This window comes from Balaenoptera musculus, chromosome 2 (genome assembly GCF_009873245.2).
Source record: "Balaenoptera musculus isolate JJ_BM4_2016_0621 chromosome 2, mBalMus1.pri.v3, whole genome shotgun sequence".
In the NCBI taxonomy this organism is placed as follows: Eukaryota; Metazoa; Chordata; class Mammalia; order Artiodactyla; family Balaenopteridae; genus Balaenoptera; species Balaenoptera musculus.
This window is the reverse complement of record NC_045786.1, coordinates 75,075,400-75,100,106: the sequence shown is the minus strand read 5'-3', so window position 1 is coordinate 75,100,106 and position 24,707 is coordinate 75,075,400. Positions and strand designations below refer to the sequence as shown.

The window sequence follows — 24,707 nt, the reverse complement described above, 5'->3', positions numbered from 1 at the left end:
ATACTTTTACACTCTTATTTCCATTCCTTTTTCAAAACAGGAGGAAGCTCAGTTTTTTAAAACTCATTCCCTCTTCTACGTAAACCCTAGTTAGTGCTTAAAAACATGAAAAATAAAAATGATATTTCATGTTAAAATCTTATCCAAGCTAAGCTCAGAGCCATCATCAGCTCTCAATTTAACTTCTTCAACACAGAATTAACATGAACACAACTCAGTTGCTACTTCTTATTTCAGTAAGTAATTCAAATAGCCAGTGTAGCCTTCAGATTTTTAAAAAACATATTTGTTAGGCTTTTAATTTCTGTGTAACAAGGAATCAGGCAATCAGGCAATAATTAAGAATTGCATATCCTAGAAAATCCACTGCTGAGACAGAGTGGTGTGAAATATACTTCAACAAAAGTATACGCTAAAGGGCACTGTACCTGACATAAAATAGGTACAAATAAATACCATTTTCCCTTAGGAATTTTTGCTCAAACTTGCTCAAATCTTGTTGGCATAGATTTCAGTGCCAGGTCAGTATTTTTTTAAATTTTGTTTTTCCATATCCGTAACAATAGCATTTTTACACAATTCTAATTTATTCTGTTGCTCTTCTTTATGAGCTGGCATCTATCTGTGCTCCCTAGATTCTCACTTCTGCTTCTTAAAGTGTGCTGGTTTGTCTATGGAGTTAAAAGCATCCTGGGTTTCTGCTACGCTACTCATGATATGGCAAAGATAAAGTCCAAGACACTTCGTGACTAACCCAGCTCCAGTCAGGACCCAAAGAGAATACTTATGCCTTTTACAGGTTACCTGGGCCACATCCTTGATACCCTCACATTTCAGAGGCAGGGAGAACTTGAGTCTCAAACTGCAAAGAAAACTTCAAATCAAATTATCTGACCGTTTATTTTGAACAGTTTGTAAATGTACAGTTAAGGCTATAGGAATAATTATCTTATCAAAACCAGAAAAAAGAAAACTCCAAAACATCGTACTGTACTTAGATAAAATTTTGGTCTCTTTTACACTATATACAAATCACACATTAGATGGAAACAATTTTTGATTTATTGATTATGCACCTAAACAATTAAACACAGAAGCATAAAAAATAGTTTATTACTAACTAGACAGTGTTTTGAGTTTTTTTTAATTTAGTCACTTGAGTGTTACTAATATATTTTGTAGAATTTTAAAGCAGGCAGAGGCCTTAAACATTATCTCATCCAAACTTCAAGGTTTTACTAATGAGGAAGCTAAGGCTCAAAAGAAATCTCTAGATAACGCATGTCAAGTCAGAAGGGAACACCATTCAGGCTCCAAATTACCACAGTACTCCTTTCTCTACCCAGTTTATGACTGTTTCAATACATATATTATACTTCCTATAAAAATCACAAGTTCTTTACTAAGTAGCTTCCTACTCAAATGCAAATCTATGAAAGGCAGTAAAGTTAGCAAAGTCATGAGAAGACCAGAAAATAAAGTTGACTGCCCAAAGTATATAATGGAAAACAAAACATGAAGGAAATGTTTAAAAATACATACACACACGAGAAAAGAAAATGTAACTTCATGATGTATATGAGTCAAATTATTATGCTATACATCTTAAATTTATACAGTGCTATATATGTCAATTATCTCAATAAAACCGGAAGGGAAAAAAAAGAGCAATGGTTTTTCATGGATTTCTCAAGAATGGACATTAGGCTTAAAGAATCTCGACATTCCTTCATTTAACACTGGTATTTGTAAACTTGGGATGTGAGCCACCCTTTCTTATTTATGAAACTTGGAAGCCAGGTTGAAAGAATTGTGTTCATGTGCTTAGGCATAAAACAAACAGAACAAAGAATGATTTTAATACTGAAAGACACATACACACACACACACATACCCACATCCTACAGAGGCTGTGCTAGTACCCAAAACCAACATTTTGTATATGGTGGAGAAGGAGAAGAAACTTAGCAGGAAATCTATAATTATATTTATCAAGGTCATTTTTGTAGGCTTATTTCAAGGAAAGGGAGAAATAAAACTATCAGATCATCACATTTTTAACTATGGTATGTTAGAAGGTAGTTACAATAACCATGTTTTAGGGCACAAACTCTGAGACAGTGTGAATATACAAGTATAATAATTGAGACAACAAAATAAAATTCCTGAATTCAGATCTCTTCTAGAAAATGTAGTATATGTATATAGTTAATTAAACAGATTTCTGTTAAAAGTACCTAAGATAACCACTAATACACAGAATGAGATTTCCTGGGTCCAGGTCCTTTGCTGAGAGCCTCAGCCAGAAGTAAGTCCTCCTCCCTTTGAATATCTACAGCATTTTATCTGTAAAACACCATATCACATTTTCTTCTTATACAATGACTTACGCACATCTTGCAGCTCCTATCAGAATAACTAAATAACAGCGTGTACTTGTACACTCTCTCTCAGTTACTTTCACACATGTACCAAAAAAAACAAAAGGAGGTAGGGATTTGGTTTTGCCATATGTTCAATATGAATTATGTAATGGAGCTAATAAAAATCTAATGATGTAATAGAAATGTGGTATCCAAACCAAAGGCAGCTAGAATCTCAACTTTTCCTTTTGGCAGTCACACGATATTTGCAATATAGCATTAAATTTACTTTGAGATAGTTGCTAAAAACTTAGGAAGGCTTAATGATTGCTTATTATTTCATGGTACCAATAAAGAATGGGTAATTAAAATTTTTTCTGAGGTTAAGGGTCATAAAAATTTACATGATTTGCCATCACTAAAATTTCTATCTAGAAGAACAGATCCTGAAATGAATTTTTTCTTCCTTCAAAACAAAGTAGATTTTATAACTTGAAAGTACTTTTTTCTATAATGATCATTGTTTTGTAATATGGAAATTAAGTTAAGTAATGCATTTATTTCCATGTGCAAAATACTTTGTTTCATAGCAGTTCTTATTATCTGATTTTTTTCATCCATTAAAATCTTCCTTGAGTATCTATAATATAAGGGCAAATAGTAGACACACTAAATAGTAGCATGTGTCTGCCTGTGAGGAAGAAAAAACACAGTTACAGAAAAATAAACAAGAAATACACACATGAAAAGGAAGAGATATTGAACCAATGCCAATGGTACAGGTAAGTAATTTAAAGGTTCAGAGGAAGGTGTAAATAAAGCTTCAAAGAAGTAGAACTTGAATTGTGTATTAAAAGATGATCAGAATTTAAGATAAATAACACAGGAAACAAACTGTACATGGTATATTCAGCAATTAGAAGCTCATTCTGAATGAAACAGACACAATATTGGGAAGTGGAACAAAGTAAGTTTAGAATAGACTTGAGTTAATTTACAAAGAATCCTGAAAGCCCAGTTAAGAAATCTGCCTAACAATCATTAATTGAAGACTTTAGAGCAATAAGCTGACGTGAAAAAGGAAGCATTTAAGGAAGAGTCATCTTGTAGCAGTACATAGGATCGCTTTAATAATAAATGGAATGGAAGCTGGGATACCTATTAGGAGGTGAATAATAAATCAGCATTACAACTGTAGAAAAAGTACAAAAGGAATAGACATTCATTACAGCAGTCAAGGCAGAGAATCTGACAAAGAATACTTGAAGATTTTGTATCTGAGTACTCCTCACAGACAAAGAAAAAAATTATATGGGGTCTTGAATCAGCCAGGTCAGGGTAAAATCTGTGCTACGTAACTTTAAAGAAGTTATTTAACTTCTCTGAGTCTTAGTTTCCTTGGATGTAAAAGGATTTACCTTGTTTGGGTGTAGAGAGATTAAATAAGAAAATGCTTATAAAGCATCTATGTACCTGGAACACAACAGGACTAAATAAATGTGATTTTTTTTACCTCTCTCCCTTGGCTCCCTGTTCTTTATTCCTTAACAATTCTGTCTGAGAATTAAGCAGTACAGTAGGTCATCTGTCTACAAGTTGTCATTTTAGAGCTGATAAAATTGAGTTAATGAGAAATTAAATGACTTATTCAATGGCCTACAACTAGCTATCTTCACTGTTGGCACCAGAGAACAGACACATAGGCCATAAAACACATAAAATTAGCTGAAAAACAAACATAGACTCTTCTTTAAAGACATATCCTCTAATAATACAACAGAGGATCTGATTCATAAACTTAAAAACATTTAAATGTGACTGTTTCCTTGACAACATAAAAAGGGCAATCCATTTCAAAAGAAAACATTTTTTAATGTATACACCAAATTTCAGTGTAGGCTGAATTTCCAAATGGGGATCTTTCCATTAGAGAAGGAAAATTAAGGGTATAAATTTCTTCTCTTAATATAGATTGAATACATGGGAACTTCAGACACAGTCAGCATAAATTTACTCACCTTCCATGAGCATGGAAATCTAGACGTAAAAACTGGTCCTCATGTGAAACTGCTCTTTTGGCACGCTGGTGTTTTTGGTGTAATGAATCCACATCATAAGATAATCCTTCATAATGTCTAATGTATTTATTTAAAGGATTTCCATACTGACCTATAAAAAATAAACAATTTGAATTAATGTCATCTTGTGGCCCATTCTAGTTCTAATACGATTCCATGATGATTCAAATATCTATAAATATGAAACTGTTTCACTAATCCTAGTACTTTATTTTCATATAATTTTTTTTTTTTTGGCTATGCCGTGCGGCATGCAGGATCTGAGTTCCCCGACCAGGGATCGAATCTGCACCCCCTGCAGTGGAAGCATGGAGTCGTAACCATTAGACTGCCAGGGAAGTCCCTAAAAGCTTATTATAATGGGAATTTTAACCACACACACAAGTTTTGATGTTAGCCACAGGTTTGTCTAGGATGTACTTTACCAGGTTGACAAAGTTATCTTCTATTAATATCTATTAATACTTTGCTGATAAAAACTATCAGGAAGAGGTGTTGACTTTTGTCACCCACTCTTTCTGCATCTATTAAGATGATTGTAATAGTTAACCAACAAGGACCTACCATATAGCACAGGGAATTATACCTATAAGGGAAAAGAATCTGAAAAAATACATATATATAAAATATGTATAAATGAATCACTTTGCTTTACACCTGAAACTAACACAACATTGTAAATCAACTATACTGCAATAAAAACAAGTAAATAAATTTTTTAAAAGGATGGTTATATGGTTCTTTCTTTTTAGTTTATTAATATGGAAAATTAAATTGACTGATTTTCATGGGCAGAAGAACTAAATAGACATTTCTCCAAAGAAGACATACAGATGGCCAACAGACACATGAAAAGATGCTCAACATCATTAATTATTACAGAAGTGCAAATCAAAATGACAATGAGGGGGGCTTCCCTGGTGGCACAGTGGTTGAGAATCTGCCTGCCAATGCAGGGGACACGGGTTCAAGCCCTGGTCTGGGAGGATCCCACATGCCGCGGAGCAACTAGGCCCGTGAGCCACAATTACTGAGCCTGCGCGACTGGAGCCTGTGCTCCGCAACAAGAGAGGCCACGATAATGAGAGGCCCGTGCACCGCGATGAAGAGTGGCCCCCACTTGCCGCAACTAGAGAGAAAGCCCTCGCACAGAAATGAAGACCCAACACAGCCATAAATAAATAAATAAATAAAATTCTTTTTAAAAAGTAAAAAGAAACAGGTGAAATTAATTTAAAAAAAAAAAAAACTACAAGGAGGTACTACCTCACACTGGTCAGAACGGCCATCATTAAAAAGTCTGCAGGGCTTCCCTGGTGGCACAGTGGTTGAGAATCTGCCTGCCAGTGCAGGGGACACGGGTTCGAGCCCTGGTCTGGGAAGATCCCACATGCCGCGGAGCAACTGGGCCCGTGAGCCACAACTGCTGAGCCTGCGCGTCTGGAGCCTGTGCTCCGCAACGGGAGAGGCCGCGATGGTGAGAGGCCCGCGCACCGCGATGAAGAGTGGCCCCCACTTGCCGCAACAAGAGAAAGCCCTCACACAGAAACGAAGACCCAACACAGCCATAAATAAATAAATAAATAAATAAATAAATAAAAGTCTACAAATAATAAATGCTGGAGAGGGTGTGGAGAAAAAGGAACCCTCCTACACTATTGGTAGGAATGTAAGTTGGTACAGCCACCATGGAGAACAGTATGGAGGTTCCTCAAAAAACTAAAAATAGAGTTACCATATGATCCAGCAATCTTACTCCTGGGTATACATCTGTACAAAACTATATTTCAGAACGATACATGCAGGCTTCCCTGGTGGCGCAGTGGTTAAGAATCCGCCTGCCAATGCAGGGGACACGGGTTCAAGCCCTGGTCCGGGAAGATCCCATATGCCACAGAGCAACTAAGTCCATGTTCCACAACTACCGAGCCTGCGCTCTAGAGCCCGTGAGCCACAACTACCGAGCCCTCGTGCCACAACTATTGAAGCCTGTGCGCCTAGAGCCCGTGCTCTGCAACTAGAGAAGCCACCACAATGAGAAGCCCACGCACTGCAACAAAGAGTAGCCCCCGCTCGCCGCAACTAGAGAAAGCCCACATGCAGCAATGAACACCCAATGCAGCCAAAAATAAATAAAATAAATAAATAAATAAAATTTAAAAAAAAAGATACATGCACCCCCTATGTTCATAGCAGCACTATTCACAATAGCCAAGACATGGAAACAACCTAAATGTCCACCAACAGATGAATGGGTAAAGAAGATGTGGTACATATATACAATGGAATACGACTCAGCGATAAAAAAAGAACAAAATAATGCCATTTGGAGCAACATGGATGGAACCAGAGAATATCATACTAAGTGAAGTAAGTCAGAAAGAGAAAGACAAATACCATATGGTATCACTTATATGTGGAATCTAAAATATGACACAAATGAACTTATCTACAAAACAGAAACAGACTCACAGACATAGAGAACAAACTTGTGGTTGCCAAGGGTGGGGATGGAGGAGGGGTGGAGTGGGAGTTTGGGGTTAGCAGATGCAAACTAATACACAGAGAACAGATAAACAACAAGGTCCTCCTGTATAGCACAGGGAACTATATTCAATATCCTGTGATAAACCATAATGGAAAAGAATTTAAAAAGAATGTATATATATGTATAACTGAATCACTTTGCTGTACAGCAGAAATTAACACAACATTGTAAATCAACTATACTTCAATTTTTAAAAAACTGTTCATTTTCTAATGTTAAACCAACCTTGCATTACTGATATAAATCCCACTTGAATGTAGTATATTATGCTTTATAATACTGTTGGATTCAATTTGTTATAATTTTGTTTAGAATTTTTGTTATCTATGTTCATGAGAGACACTGGTCTGTAGTTTTCTTGGACTGTCTTTGTCAAGTTTTGGTATCCATATAAAAAAAAGACCTTGAAAGTATTACCTCTTCTTCAATTTTCTAGACAAATGTATGTTGAATTGGTATTATTTCCTCCTTAAATGTTTGACAGAATTGAACAGTGAAGCCATCTTGGCCTGGAATTTTCTTTGTGAAAGGTTATTAATGATGTCAATTTGATATATAAACAGCTATTCTGGTTATCTACTTCTTGAGTGACCTTTGGTAAGAATTTGTCCATTTTACCTAAGCTGTTGAAGTTACGGAGATAAAGCTGTTCATAATATTCCCTCATTATGTTTTTTATATCTTTTGAATCTATAGTGATGTTACCTCCCTCATGCCTGATTTTGGTAATCTGTATCTTCACTCTTTGGTCCTGATCAGGATAGCTAGAGATTTACTGATTTTACTGATCTTCTCAAGAACCAATTTTTATTTCCTTTGATTTTCCTTATTTTTCTGCTTTCTATTTTTTTATTTTTCACTTTGATCTTTCTTTCTTTCCTTCTGCTTACTTTGAGTTTAATCGCTCTTCTTTTTTTAGTAAAGACCATTGATTTAAGACTTTTCTTTTCTAATCCAGGTATTTAGTACTATAAATGTTCCCTTAATACTGCTTTAGCAACATCCCACAGATTCTGTTATGCTGTGTTACCATTTTCATTCTTTTCAACATACTTTCTAATTTCCTTTTTGACTTCTTCTATTATTCATGTGTTATTCAGAAGTCTGTTATTTAGATTCTAATTATGGTGAATTTTTCAGTTATCTTTCTGTTATTGACTTCTAATTTAATTCTACTATACCCAGAGAACATACTTTGTATGACATCAATCCTTTTAAATACATTGAGACTTATTTTATGACCAAGAATTTGGTCTATCCTTGCAATGTTTCATGCACACTTGAAAAGAATGTATATTCTGCTGTTAATGGATGAGTGTTCTAGAAATGTCAATCTCTGCACTTACTGAGTACAGTGTTTTATAAATGTCAACCAGGTCAACTGGCTGACAGTGTTGTTCAAGCCTTCTATATCCTTCATGATTTTCTATCTATCTGTTCTATTATTGAGAGAAAGGTATTGAAATCTCTGTCTGTAATTATGACTTTTTCTATTTCTCCTTGCAGTTCTCTGCTTAACTGATTTTTTGTTGTTGTTCTTTTTTTAAAAAATTTATTTATTTTATTTATTTTTGGCTGCATTGGGTCTTCGTTACTGCGCGTGGGCTTTCTCTAGTTGCGGCAAAGCGGGGGCTACTCTTCGTTGCGGTGCGCGGGCTTCTCATTGTCATGGCTTCTCTTGTTGCGGAGCACAGGCTCTAGGCACGCGGGCTTCAGTAGTTGTGGCTTGTGGGCTCTAGAGCTCAGGCTCAGTAGTTGTGGTGCTCAGGCTTAGCTGCTCCACGGCATGTGGGATCTTCTGGGACCAGGGATCGAACCCGTGTCCCCTGCATTAGCAGGCGGATTCCCAACCACTGCGCCACCAGGGAAGCCCTGCTTAATTGATTTTTGAAGTTCTATTATTACATGCATAAATGTCAATGATTATTATGTATTATGCCTTTTGGATTAATTCACTCCTTTATCAATTATCAAATGATCTTCTTTATTCTTTGTAATATTCTATGTTCTAAAATCTACTTTGTCTGATATTAATATAGCACTCCTTTTTTTTTTTTTTTTTGGACTGGCATGGTATCTCTTTTCCATCCTTTTATTTTTAATCTATTTGTGCCTACGTATTTAATGTGAGTTCACAGTAGGCAGCATAGAGCTGGGTCTTGCTTTTTTGTCCAATCTGATAATCTCTGCCTTTTAATTGGAGTGTTTGGATCATTTACATTTAAAAACAATCCTAAATGTGCATCACATAACAGAGCTTAAAGTATGTGAAGAAAGAGCTGTCGGGGGACTTCCCCGGTGGTCCAGTGGGTAGAACTCCCCTCTCCCAGTTCAGGGAGCCCAGGTTCAATCCCTGGTTGGGGAACTAGATCCCGCATGCATGCCGCAACTAAGAGTTCGCATGCCGCAACCAAGAAAAAAAAAAAAAATCCCACATGCCGCGGCTGGAGATCCCACATGCTTCAATGAAGATCCCGCGTGCCACAACTAAGACCTGGCACAGCCTAAATAAATTAATTAATTAAAAAAAAAAATGAGAAGGACAATTTTTTAAAAATTAAAAATAAAAAATGCTGACAGAACTGAAAGTAGACAAATATGTAAATTATAGTTGGAAATCATGAACACTCCTCACTGAACAAGTAGACAAAAAATAAGGACTGGGCTTCCCTGGTGGCGCAGTGGTTGAGAATCTGCCTGCCAATGCAGGGGACACGGGTTCGAGCCCTGGTCTGGGAAGATCCCACGTTCCGCGGAGCGGCTGGGCCCGTGAGCCACAATTGCTGAGACTGCGCGTCTGGAGCCTGTGCTCCGCAACAAGAGAGGCCGCGATGGTGAGAGGCCCGCGCACCGCGATGAAGAGTGGCCCCCGCTTGCCACAGCTGGAGAAAGCCCTCGCACAGAAACGAAGACCCAACACAGCCATAAAAATAAAGGAATTCCTTTAAAAAAAAAAAAAAAGGACTGAACACTATCAAACAACATGACCTGATTAACATTTACAAAATAGTCCACCCAACAACAGAGTATATATTCTTTTCACGGGCACATGGAGTATTCACCAAGATAGACCTTAATTCTAAGCCATAAAGCACGTTTCCATAAATTTTAAAAGACCGAAATCAGAGAGTATGTTTTCTGACTACAGTGCAATTAAATCAGTAGGAGATACTTGGAAAAATTCCTAAATATTGGGAACTTAACACACTTCTAAATAGCCCTTGGGTCAAAGAAGAAATCAAAAGGGAAGTCAGAAGGATTTTGAATTGACTGCAAAGAGCACAAGGGAACTTTATTGGTTAGTGTAAATGTTCTATATTATTATTATTATCATTATGGTGGTGGTGGTTAAACAACTATATACCTTTCTCAAAATTAATTGCTGAATTTTATTGTATGGCAATTATACCTCAATAAACCTAATTAAATTTTTTTTTTAAAAAAATGGTGAGTCAAAGTGGTAAGCATATGGGTATTTGGCCTTTCTTTTACTCTTCCCTAAGTTATACACTTTTTCAAAAAAAAAAAAAAAAAAATCCAGAATCTAAAACAAAGACAATTCAAAATAGTCCAGCTTGTCCTCCCTTCAGGAAAATAAATAAAATCAACATTCTACTCACCTCCAAGAAACTATTAAGCATCCTATAATGATTCATTATTCATAAGTAACTATATTTTTGTTAATAGGACAGACATAAGTAGTAAAAGTTGGGGGATATAAAAGAGTAAACGACAACCAGTGATCCCAACATGCAGATCCTACACAGGAAACCTCACCCAGAACTTAAAGATTTTTCCATAAACACTAAAGCATTCTCCATTATGATCTTAATCAATTCCCATACTTCTGATACAAGTCTATTACTTGAAGTAATATTCTACTACTTGACAATAATATTGGAACCCTCCCCATTTTATCTTCCTCAAGATTATCCAGGTATCCCCAGCAGCAGCAGTACACACCATAATTACCCCCAAAATATCTTGTGAAAAACACCAACACTGTCCTGCCTCTCCAATCCCACTTTTGTACCAGAAACACAACCGTAAAACAACTAGGGAAAAATGTGTCATAACAGTCTGAAAGATGCACACTATTGGCAAAACTTCAGCAAGCATACATGTCTGCTCAGTTCAGAATCCAGGTCTCCGGTGATGCTTCTGATTAGAGGAGCCTAGTTCAGAAGACTAGTTTACATGCCTGTGTCCTAGTTGCAAATGAAAGGCTGGGGAATCTAAATTAAGGAGATGGAATTCGAAAGGCTGAAAATGTGCCAAACAAAGCAAGGTTCAAAAGGTTCTAGACAATCAAAAACCACTGCAAATAACTGGCCTCTTAGCTTCCACTCTTGCCCCCCACAGTCTATTTTTCACACAGCAGTCAGAGTAATAATGTTCAAATAAAGTTACATTGTGTCACTCTTCTGCTCAAAATCTTCCACCCCTCACCCACCCCCCTCACCCGCTGTTCCCCCTCCACAGCCTTCATCATGATTTATAATCTCAAAAAAAAAAAAAGTCATAACTGTGGCTTATAACGCTGAAGATGATCGTCATAAGGGGCTGCATTCCCCCACTCCACTTCCATACCCGTCTCACCTTATCTTCTACCACTCTCCCCTTGCTCTGTGTATTACAGCCACATTAGTCTCCTTATCGTCCCTCTGCCTGGAACATCTTCCCCCAAAGCAAGGTTGGCACACTTTATTCAGATATCTACAAAATTTCTTCAGAAGCTTTCTCTGATCACCCTATCTAAAAGCTTATGTCCCAATCATACTCATTCTAATATCCTGCTCTTTCTTCATGTTTTTATTGACATATCCCTCTACCACCAGAAGTTCCATGAGAACAAGGACTTTGATTTGTTCAATGATGTACCCTCATTACCTAGAACAGAGTAAGAAAACAGTTGCTCAGTAAATGTTTGCTGTAAGAATTAATGAATCCACTCAACGTTTCACGGAAATTGCCATTTTCATTTGAATTTATAAAGAAAGCAGCCTATACCTTGCTGATAAGAGAGCCATAAATCAATCATCAGAAAATGTGATCTATGATACTCATCCAAGAAGTACCAGAATTTCTAACAGGTCTAGTATTTGCAAAGTGCTACTTGTTAAAATTAAAATTATTATAGATCTATTCGCTAGGTAAGTTTTTTTTAATCTTCTACTGATTCTATGAGTGTATTTCAGGTATTTGTCTCTGCAATTACCCATGCAGCTTTCATCACCATTTTGCATGACTTTCTGGACAGTTAAAAATGTTATATTCCTTTTCGTAATGAAGTTTTTCAATAACCGTGGAAGTATATGGTCAACATATCTTACTTTTTATGTTTCAACAGTTTAGCAAGCATTATCTTCATTTATAAGTCATGTGTTAGAATCCCAACTGTGCCACTAACTAGTTGAGTGATCTTGGGCAAGTTACCTACCTCTCTGTGCCTCATTTTCCCTGTCTATAAGTGAAATAGCAATACCTATACCTAGCAGTGTTGTTATATGGATTAAATTACTTAATATATATAAAGGGGCTTAGAATAGTATACAGTACATAACAAGTAAGAATTCAGTAAATTATGGCTAAATGTATTATCTCATTTCACCCTCCTAACAACTTTGCAGGGTAAGTACAATTAATCTTAAGATAAGGCACAGAGAGGTTAAGCGACCCACCCAAGACTACAAAACTTCCTTTTATTTTTTATAAATTAATTAACTAATTTATTTATTTATTTATTTATTTATGGCTGCATTGGGTCTTCGTTGCTGCGCATGGTCTTCCTCTAGTTGTGGCAAGTGGGGGCTATTCCACGTTGTGGTGCACGGGCTTCTCATTGTGGTGGCTTCTCCTGTTGCGGAGCACAGGCTCTAGGAGCGGGGGCTTCACCAGTTGTGGCATGAGGGCTCGGTAGTTGTGGCTCACAGGCTCTAGAGCACAGGCTCAGTAGTTGTGGCACACGGGCTTAGTTGCTCCGCGGCATGTGGGATCTTCCCAGACCAAGGCTCAAACCCATGTCCCCTGCATTGGCAGGAGGATTCTTAACCACTGTGCCACCAGGGAAGTCCCCAAAACTTCCTTCTAGCTTGAACATTCTGTGATTCTAAATTTACCCTAAAATGAAAATGGGTTTTTTAAAGTTTCATCTTAGGAATATAGCAAAGTTTACAAGTTTTATTCAGTAAAATCAGATAACCATGAAGACATTCTACATTTCCCCTTCTAGTCTAATTTACCTAATTCTTTTAATTAACTGGGCATATAAAAATAATGAGCAAAACCAATACACTAACAGAAATGGTATTTTCATTCCATTTTAAAGTCAATTAAAGTAAAAAAGATTAATTATAAGCTTTGAAGGCTTTTTTTCCAGACATACTTTTAGAAAATTGGAATTCTTACGTAATTCATAAAAAGTGAAATTATCTAGTTCAGTAATCATTCATCTATTCACTCAGCACATATAATGGGCACTTACTATATGCACTATATACTATATGGGCATTGTTTTAGATGCTGGGAATATAGCAGCTAACAAAACAAAATTACTGACCTTAGGAAATTTTATTCTAGAGAAGGAAGGCAAACAAGCAAATAACTTCATTTTTTTGGCGCATAATCAATTTTTTTATTTTATTGAAGGATATTTGATTTACAATGTTGTGTTAACATTTACAATGTTGTGTTACAATGTTGTGTTGTTGTGTTAACAATGTTGTGTTGTGTCTGTACAGAAAAGTGACTCAGTTATACATATATATTTTTTCATATTCTTTTTCATTATGGGTTGTCACAGGATATTGAATAGAGTTCCCTGTGAACAAGTTAAATAACTTCGGATGGCTATAAGAGTGTTGTCACAGGGTGAGTGGCTAGAGAATGCCAAGGAAGGGGTTTGTATTATATGTATGTATTTATATGAGGTAATCAGAAGACTTCATAATATTTGAGTAAAGACTTAACAGAAGTACAACAATGTGAATGTACTTAAATACTACTGAACCACACAGCTAAAAATGGTTAAGCTGGTAAATTTTATGTGTATTTCACCACCACGTAATTTTTTTTTAACTTAAAAAATAAAAAAGAAAGAGGGGAGATAATACAGCAATCTAAGGGGGAAACTGTTCCATGTGAAAGGATCAGCAAGTGCAAAATCCCTGACACAGGAGCAGGCCTGGCAATTTTTAAAGAGCTCTGTGTGGCTGGAGCAGAAACGAACAGTGGGGAAGGACTGGGGGCAGAGGGTAGGGAGAATAAGCATACATGTACCTCAGGTAGGGCCTTAGAAGCCACTATAAGGACATTGGATTTTACTTAAAATATTAAGCCACTGAATGGTTTTTTTTATTTTTTATTTATTTTGCTATTACTTTTTTGTTGAGGTACAATTCACAGAACATAAACCTCACCATTTTAACCATTTTAAAGTATACAATGTACCAGTGGATGGTTTTGACCAAAGCAGCTTTTGAACACAATCACATTGACTGCTATGTTGAGAAGAGACTGGGAGAACAAGAGAACAGGGAGAAGAGTCAGCAGGTTTTACGGTAATTAAAGTGAGATGGATGCAGTAGCAGTGGAGCTAATGAGAAGTTGTCAAAATCTGCATATACTCTTAAGGAGAAGCTGACAGAATTTGCATGTAGGGTGTAAGTGAAAAGAGGAATCAAGGATAACTCAAAGTTTTTTGCCTAAGCAACTGAAGAATGGAGCTCCCATTTACTGAGATGGGAAAGACTACAGAAAAAAGACTGGGGTAAGAGGAATCAGAGGTTTGGTTTTGGACATGTTAAGTTTCAGATGCCCACCAGATATCTAGCTGGAGATGTAGCTGAGATACAGGAGTCTAGAATTCAAGGGAGAGTCCTGGGCTGGCGATACAAATATAGGGGTCATCATCATATTAGGGGTTATTTAACACAACTAATAAGTAACTACCAGCACAGAAACTTCTTCTTCCAAAGGTCTGTTGCCATTTAAATTTACATGTGATTTGTGGCCCATAACAAACTACTGTTTTCTTCCTCTAATTTAAATCCTTTATTTAGATGAAATAGATCTGTACAAAAGGAATCATAGCCTAGAAGCCTAGGAGTAAAACACAAAACAACAACAAAACAATGCAAAAAAACTAATGTTCTGTTGCTGCCCCTGAATACAGAACTGGAGCTTCTTTTATCACTGATATATTACCCAAGCAGGGCAACATGAATGACAGGGAAGGTAACAGGAAGGACTCAATGGACGGCAATCTTTAACTCCTTTTCTCCCTTCTGATAAAGAATACAATACTCACTGAAGACGTTCTCATCATGTAAAGTCCTTAACAATGGAGAAACAGATCTGTTACTAGACAATGATGAAAATAAAATACATTTAACCTAGAGTACAGTAAGATGTTAGTAATTTGACATCAAAGGAAAATGACAGGTTCCACTGAGGAAAATTTCTAGATAACTGAAGTTTATCTATGTGCCTAGTATCTTTCCTTTTGAACCATTACTGATTTTTTTTCCCTCTACTTTAACATCTTCTTGAGCCAGGCTCACCCTTATTAACTTCTTTAACCTAAGAGGTCATAATGATATGATAACCTCTAGGCTATTATGTTATTGTGCCATTGTTCCTACATAAAATAGCTCCATCCTGCAGCGTAGTTATTCTGTCAATGTCTCCTTTCTCTCCTCTTACTCTTTTTTACCTATACATAAAAGCATACCAACAGTGTTTTACTTTCTAGTCCTTAGTTGTACTTGCCAGAAATCTGGCCTTCACAAAACATATAATAAATTCACATGGTACTTAGTACCTACAAGCTCCATGGGAAATCTGAACACTTAAAAAATAAAAAAGAATCTTCTTGGTTATGTAAGGACAATGTCCTTAACCTTACGAGATGCATACTTAAGTATTTAAGGGTACCAACTTACTTTAGGGGTTCAGAACAAAAAAAGAATATATATTAACAGCGATAAAGCAAACGTGGTGAAAGATAACCACTAATAAACTTAGGTTAAAGGTATATAAATGTTAACTGGACTATATATACTTCCAACCTTTCAGAAAATACATACATTTTTAAGATAAAAAGTTAGGAAAAATTAAACAGTATATCAAGCAAATGCCTATGTGTAAAATTGGTAGAAGAATAATTGGACTGGACCTATAAGATGGAGAAAACATGTAATTAATTTTCAAAAAAAAAAAAAAACTAAAAAAGTAAAGCAACACCAAAAAAAAAAATCACCTACAATACAAGACAGGCAGAAAAATGGTCAGCAGGTTCTAAGTAGAAAAAACATAACTCGGTCTCCTTGCCACTGGAGATGTTAAGGCGCTCTCTCCCTTTTCACAATTTGAGAACAGTATTTTATTTCCTGTGACTGTTTTCAAAGTCACCAGGATACTGGTATTTACTAAAGGTAATCCAACTTTAAAAAATGTTTTTTTCTTTTTCCGTATCACAAAAGTTTTGTAATAGATACACTTCTGTAAAAGGTATAACCTATATCTCACCATCAAGAGATTTAGTATCTGTTCTCAAGCTTTTAAAAAATGAATACATATATAAATTTATCTGTGACAAAACTGAAATGGTATTATGCACAAAATGTTCTTTACAGTGCTTCTCCCGTCTTAACTGTAAACATTTTCTAATGTCAAAAAAAACCGAAGAAAAACAAAACACCTTTCAAAGAACTTGACTGACCAAAAGTCAAATGGCTCAAATACTGTAAGTACAAAGAGCCTAAATTATGCTCTGATGGCAAAATGACCCAATCTTCATACAAAGGCAGAATCTAACAACCTCATTATACTTTAAGACTCGCACCTGGAATATAGTAAGTATGCCATAAATGCTAACCATTACGATTACTTTCCATATTCTACGGGTAGGCAGCATCTTACTTCTCAGGAATGCTTGCAAACAAAAGCTTCCTTCCTAACTCCTGAATCCAAAACATACAATCTTCTGTTCCAATCTAAATTAAATATAAGAATAGGGCAAAAAAACACAGAATGAAAATTTCATTAACATCAGGGGGAAAAAACAGAGTATATCTTACTGATGGTGGATAACACCTTTTTGTGGGAGAGCAATATTATGTAAGAAATAAACTTGCTTTCCTATTAATATCAAAGAAAGTTGATAGTACAGTCTTAAGGATGGGGGAAGGAAATCTGCAAAAATCTTTTGACATTACACATCTCCCTATTTACAGGAAAACTCAATTACAATAAATGAGAGGATGTGTAAGAATAAGCTAAGGCTGGCACACTTCCATTCGTCAGAAAAATTACTGGTAATCAAGTTGTTTTCTACAGACTTTTCACTTGTGTAATTTAAAAATTAGGAACCAAGAGCATTTTTCCACAACTTTAAAGTGTATTTCCTTCCTAAGGAACTTGAGTCATCAACTGTGTCTTAGGCATCACACTGGGTTGACCAATGATTCTTATATTTGATATGCATTCACTCTGATCTTGAAGCACTAAATACCATTAACAAAGCTGTTCTCTTGTATGACAAAGGTAGGCTTCCAGGAACTATAATGTCCTGTATTTCAGCAATATACTTAAGTGCCTTTACTGCAGTCTTAGAAAAGTTACTTCTAAATTGTGACTTCAAACTTAAGCCACAGTATCTATTTCTTCACTAGAAACTAGTCAAATCATTTTCTACAAATATCTACACCTAAGAGTTACAAGTGAAAGCTCAAAATAGGAGAGTATGTCTACAATTATAAGCATATTCCAACATACCCACTTTTTCAGATAAGCTAGTCTCTAAGAATTAAAAATAGTAAAGTTAGCTGGCTCAAAGTGAAATTATAAACTATAAATTTTAAACTGAATCTATCACAAAGGACATAAAACATCAATAGTGAAAACCTACCAAATGTATTAAACTTCAACCACTCATGAAATACAACTTAAAAATCCAAAAGTGGAATAGGTACATAATTTAGATTTCTATGCTGATTTGAAATGCCTTTACACCATTTCAAGTAAATGCAAACATAAGTACAGACAAGGGACTTTGACTTTCAGTCCACCACACATACATACATACACACACACACACACACACACACACACACACAAAATGGCTCCAGCCACCACTGCAATGTTTATATATATTTACCCCACACTTTGCATTTTATCCTAAACCTACTCTCAGTACCTCACCCTTCTCCCATATTATACCCCAAACCATCTGCCTCTGCCTCTTTCCAGGAAATCTGATGTGTAAATAAAATAATTCTGCCAAAGGCGCTACCAATGACAATAAGGGGAGGGAGGGATGGAGTTATGAAAAAGACATGAAAGTTTTTGAGTACTTATGAGTTAAAATTCTAAAGAAAATAAATTGTGAAAAGTTGAAGCTGAGTACAACTAATTCTGAAGAGAGATTTGCAGAGTAAGTTACTGGTTAAGTGCCTCAAAGTATCTTTCCACAGAAACTAAAATCCTGCTAATCTATGGCTCTTCTGGGTTAACAAGAAACTGGTTTGGTTTGGTTTTTAGATAATCCTCATTAGATAATCAGTCATTCAATCACTATTATAAATTAAGAGAATCAGATTTTCTTCCCAAAGGCAAACTCAAAGATGAAGAATGGGCAATGCTGGAAACAAAATTTTTTCCTAACTGTAGTGCACAGAACACTGGAAGAGGAAGGCTTCAACAGGATAAGAATATGGGGAGTTTATGTGACTTGAGTAATCAAGACAATAAGCTATCAGAAATAACAACAACAATAAAAAAGATGAAGAGGACAAAGACAGCAAATTTCTGCTAGAGCAGTTTCTCAGCCTCAGCCCTAGAGACATTCTGGCCTGGTAAGTCTTTGCTGTGTGGGGGCTGCCCTACGCATTGTAAAAGATGTTTCACAGCATCTCTAGCTTCTACCCACTAGATGCTAGTAAGCACCCCTCAAGTTGTGACAACCAAAACTACCTCCAGACTACTTATAAATATTTCAGTGTCTGCTTGCGTATACATTTTAACTACACATTAATTTTTTAAAAGCTACAAAACCACATAAATACTATGATGTAAATTCATAATAACAGGCATTTTAAAAGACTGAATGATTAATATTAAGAAGTGACAGAACTGAGTTCGAGAAGGAATTATGGATTTCTCAAATTCTATTTGTTAATGTTTGATAATGATGTTCTAGTACTTCAACTTCTAAAAATACATTTATTTATCTATATTTTGTAACTAACAGATTCCAAATGAAATTAGGCCTGGAAACAACATATTTTTAACAATATTTGCACAGCACTTTACAATCTCTTCAGCATTTTTACAAACTTATCCCACTTAAGTCTTAGGAAAAAAGAAGCAAATTAATATTCCACCCAATTCATAAGTATAGGATTCTATCTGTATTCTTTTGAAAACTAAATCCAAAGTTCAAAGTTGTTCAAAAAATACATGTACATATATATCCCTTGCAATCATTAATGCAAGCAAAAATAAACAAAGAAAATTCTGCTCCACAAATCGTATACGTACATTTGCCTCAAACACAGAAGTCACATTCTTTTCCCCAATTTGTGTCTGAAACAGGAATTTCACAATTCACATATAATCAACAGTATCAAGCATATTCTTGAACTGAAGAGCCTAATTCCAGCTGAAGGACAGTAAATATATACTTGTAAGGTAAAAATATACTTGTTAATGTACCTTTAATTTCTCCCCTCCACCTCAAATTCACCAAACTTCTATCTCCCAACTGTCAGGAACAATGCTTCCCAAGTGACTCACCACAGATTATTGAAGGATTGTGCAAAGTTTTAACCAATGCCCAACAAAAGTATTAGTTTGCAAGTAGGATAAAATTCAACTCTGACACACATCGCAACCTATAAGCTTCAATCTAGATTCAAGATCTTAGACACTTTCAACTTCAAAGACTGAGGTCCTCAAAGCTTTAATAAAACTACACTCTCTCCAATGCAACAGCCTCTAAGATCCAAATTCAACACAGAGTGAGCCCTCAATAAATTGTGATACCTTCACATTAAACATTTGCCAAGTTTTACCAGTTTTTATTTCATATGATTTCTTGTTGTACCCATATTTGTTTCTACAATCACTACCCTAACCCAGGACTCAATCACCCAGTTCATCAAGCAGCTAATTTATTCCTTATTGTATCATATCCCAACTGCTCAGCCAACCAAAATTCCACAATACTCTTCTTCATAGTTATCACGGCCTATTATATGAATAATGAGAGTCCCAGTCATTATGGCCCAGTTAGCATTTCTCCTTATTTCCTGCCATGGACTCTCCATTCCAGGCAAGTAAGCCTACATGCATCTTACTACACTATAAGCCATTCTCTTCTATCTCAAAAAGCTCTCCCCAGCTGGCTGATGTCCCTCCAGCTTAATAAATCCTCATTTCAACTGCAGCTACAATACATAATTGGAACTCTATTTTTATATCTTGGCATTTCTGTCTACTCTGACAAACTCAATGTTTTTTCTTCTCTTCTCACTCAAGACTGTGCCGTCATGACTCCTACTAGCCACAGACATACAATAAACACTGGTGACTAAACAGCAATGTTCTTACTGTACATGTTCTCACATTGTTTAGTTGGAATTGTAGTAGCTTCAGAATGAATTCACCCAACATCAAAGAGAGTCTACACCCCCTGAGAACTATTCTCAGTACTGCTATTTCCTGCAACCTAGCTAGGACAGGACTGTCCCCACCCCACTAGTCCTAAGGCAAAGCGCTCACACTGCTAGACAGCAGTGTTACTGCCCTCATAGGAATCTAACTGGCAGGATTATTCCAGTTTTTCCATTTATCCTTAGTATTGCTCCCTTTTCTAAGTACAAAATTGACAGCTAAACCAAGTTTAGACCAAAACTGTAAGTTGTTCTTATACTAAACCTCAATCATTTAAGATTAAATTCAGCCCATTTAAAAGGAACACAGGGGTTTCCCTGGTGGCACAGTGGTTAAGAATCCGCCTGCCAATGCAGGGGACATGGGTTCGAGCCCTGGTCCGGGAAGTTCCCACATGCTGCGGAGCAACTAAGCCCGTGCGCCACAACTACTGAGCCTGTGTGCCACAACTACTGAAGCCAGCGCACCTAGAGGCCATGCTCCGCAACAAGAGAAGCCATCTCCATGAGAAGTCTGCACACCGCAACGAAGAGTAGCCCCCGCTCTCTGCAACTAGAGAAAGCCCGTGCGCAGCAACAAAGACCCAACGCAGGCAAAAATTAATTAATTAATTAATTAATTTTAAAAAGGTATGAGGGGGCAATGGGTAAAACGCCCAGGCTTTGAGGTCAAACTGGCTTGGGTTTGAATATCTAATTCACCACTTAGCAGGTGGATGATGCCAGAAAATTTATTTCTTCAAGCCTGTTTCTTCAAATGTAAAATATCACCACTCTCTCTCATACATGTTGAAAAGTGAAACTTCTAACACAATATCAGATACCCAGCAGACATCACAGAAATGTCCCTTTACTCTCCCTGCTCCACCCTGCAAGTCTGTCAGATAATTTTTAAAATATTAGATAATAAACACCCTTGACGATCTTAAACAAGTTATAAAAGGGAGCTCAGAAAAGACAGAGGTGCTTGCCATGCCCAGTTCCCTCAAACCCTGCTACTCAGAGAGGTCCTGTACACACAGAGAAAAGATACTGCTAATGTAGGGGATGGCTTGAAATGGGCATTCTCAAGATGATACAGCTAACTGGATTATCAATCTCCGATTAAAAAGATGAAGAGTCAGAGCTCCTTAAAGATAAAGACAGGACTTCCCTGGTGGCACAGTGGTTAAGAATCCGCCTGCCAATGTAGGGGACATGGGTTCGAGCCCTGGTCCGGGAAGATCCCACATGCCGCGGAGCAATTAAGCCCGTGTGCCACAACTACTGAGCCTGCGCTCTAGAGCCCACAAGCCACAACTACTGAACCCACGTGCTGCAACTACTGAAGCCCGTGTGCCTAGAGCCCGTGCTCCGCAACAAAGAGAAGCCATCTCAATGAGAAGCCCGAGCACCGCAACGAAGAGTAGCCCCGCTTGCCGCAACTAGAGAAAGTCCACGCGCAGCAACGAAGACCCAATGCAGCCAAAAATAAATAAAAATGAAAATAAATTTATTTTTAAAAAAAGATAAAGACAAGAAGTCTGTCCCCTTTATTAATTTCATAGGCCCTTACTTGCTGGTAAAAGTGAGAGAAATAGTTTAAGCTTAAACTTTGATACTTTTAATACTTTTGGCCAAACTTCCAGAAAACTTATTTCTTTATAACACATGCTACAAAGCAAAGCATTTACACCAGATTTTTTAATATAAAAAACATGTCGGAATGCCCTGGAAGTCCAGTGGTTAAGACTCCGCGCTCTCACTGCCGAGGGCCCAGGTTCGATCCCTGGTCATCGGGGAACTTAGATCCCCACAAGCCGTGCCTCCATCAAAAAAAAAAAAAAATTTCATACTCTAAAGTTCATTTAAAGTATGATTTCGTTAAACCAAAACATGGGATTGAATTTACTGCTACAGCTAAAATACCTTTGGACCTCTCAAACACACCAATTAATTTTTTTAAAAGAGGAGAAAGAAAAAACATCAACTCACCAACATATTTGTGTTAAAAAGTATAATTCACACACACATAAAAATTCTTTGGGCTATATTTAATCAGAATAGTTCTAATAAAATTTCTAATGTGGTTGCATAAAATAAAGTATTTTTATGTATATATTTGAGTCATGTCTATATAGACACTTACTAAACTCTAGAAAATGTATGGTATCTTCCTACAAATACAGCATAGGCTGGGACATGTGCAAGAAGAAATGGACAACTTTAGGAAAGTTTAGTTTTATGATTCTAAACACATTCTCTTTTCCAGCTTCCCACCAACACACTAAGAGCAAGAAAAAACTAATGCAAAACAATGATTGACAAATCGGATAGGGGAAAGCAACTAAAAAGGATAATTAAGTACCTAAGAATGATTTATACTTTAAAGTTAAATCCATATTTCCACCACAGCTTCTTCTAATCTACACAAACATATTCATTCTCTCATAAGAGAATCTGAATGTATTCTATTCTCATATCATGCTCATAAAAACTTCTTACAAACTTGACCATAAAAGCTCAGATTTGTAGATAAAAATACTATATATTACAATTAAATTACCAATATCTCCATGCACCCAAAAGCTACAATCTTGATGCTAATTTTAAAATGAAAGATTTCTTAGTGTCTTTTTGAAAAAGTTCTGCTTAAAACAAACATCAAAAAGTAAGTAGCCTTTTAACCAATGTTTAATGCGAAATGATACTTTATAAATGACTCCAGAGTTCTGAATTTAGAAAATTTTTGTTTAAAAAGGGCCTTAGCCCACAAAGATTATGCTGTCAATTTATACTTTTTCTTCGACCATCAGAATACACCAGTTTCTATTTTTACTGTTCCACTCTTTAAAAGCAAAGAACATTTTATAGACTACTGCTCATCAGGAGTTTAAACTGCCTCACGTGGACGCCTCACTTTTTACTACCTCATAGAAATCGGTGTCTAACAAAAAGTGAAAACAGAAATTTCTTGTAAGCCACATTTAGGATATAAATACAAATGTAAAAACAAAGGCCCTTATAGAGGGTATCCAGCACAGATATTTCAAACTAAACATCTACTAGAAGCTCCTAATCTAAGATGTTTTCGCTAGCAAATGAACACTACAAACTACAATAGAAGTCTACCTACAAAGTATCATCCTCAGACAAAGTAGAAGACTGGACAAAATTATGCTTGGCTCTGCAGTCAAAGTTATAAAGAAAAGAACAAAAACAATCCACTACATGAAATATTCAGATATTTTCTAAATTATCAAATTTGTCTATACTAATACAAAGCACTCCGGAAAAATTTCCAATCCAATTCTTTTAAACATATTTTAAGGTCTTTAAGTATACTATGGAGGAAGTCAAAAAGTTAACCTAAAATAAAGCACTTTACACAACAACAAAATGATGCAGTTGGTCCTGGGGTACAATGGAAATGAAAATCGTCTTCAAAACTGGAGTAATCAAGAAATTATATGCTTTTAGCACACTTAACGCCAACGTGGGGGGTGGAGGGTTGCCACTGTTTTCACAATCCACTAATTACACTGTATGACTACTCCACCTGAGAGTTTAAGTAAGAAAACTCTTCAAGTTGGGTCACCGAGGGACCGTCCCTCAAAAAGACGCAATCCAGCCTACAGATCAGTGAACATCCCGAAAACGGCTTATCTTTCTCCCCACCAAAACCTTTCCCTTAGGCAACAAAATGTTTCCACTGAACATAAACACACCCTCCCGCTATCTCTCTCCGAACACCCGGACAGAGGCGGGGCACTCTGGAGAGCGGTAGCCGCCCGGCTCAGACGAGCAGGAGACCACTGTTACCCCTCCACGGGCGGCCCCTCTGCAGAACCGGGTCGGTCTGGATCGCTGCGCCCGGTAAAGAACAATACAATCGCAACTTCCCACGAGCCTGCGCGGCGGTTCTCCGCGACGGATTGGACTCCGGAATTCGCCACCAGGCAGGAGCTGGGGGCGGAAGGGTGAGGAGGGTGAGCGCGGGACCAGGATGGCAAAGACCGGCGGCCCCGCGGCAGTTGCCCGCCCCGGCGCCCGTCGAGTAGGTTGG

The 24,707-nt window shown here is 36.8% G+C and overlaps 1 protein-coding gene across 2 annotated transcripts in view; it reads right to left on the bottom strand.

The window, feature by feature from the left end:
* ADAM10 (ADAM metallopeptidase domain 10) overlaps positions 1–24,707 on the bottom strand; it is a 110,527-nt gene that overhangs the window by 85,126 nt on the left and 694 nt on the right. For both annotated transcript variants that reach the window (XM_036842720.1, XM_036842721.1), the window contains exon 2: positions 4,382–4,532. In XM_036842720.1, the coding sequence (XP_036698615.1) occupies positions 4,382–4,532 (151 nt within the window). The remainder of the gene's footprint in view (positions 1–4,381; positions 4,533–24,707) is intronic.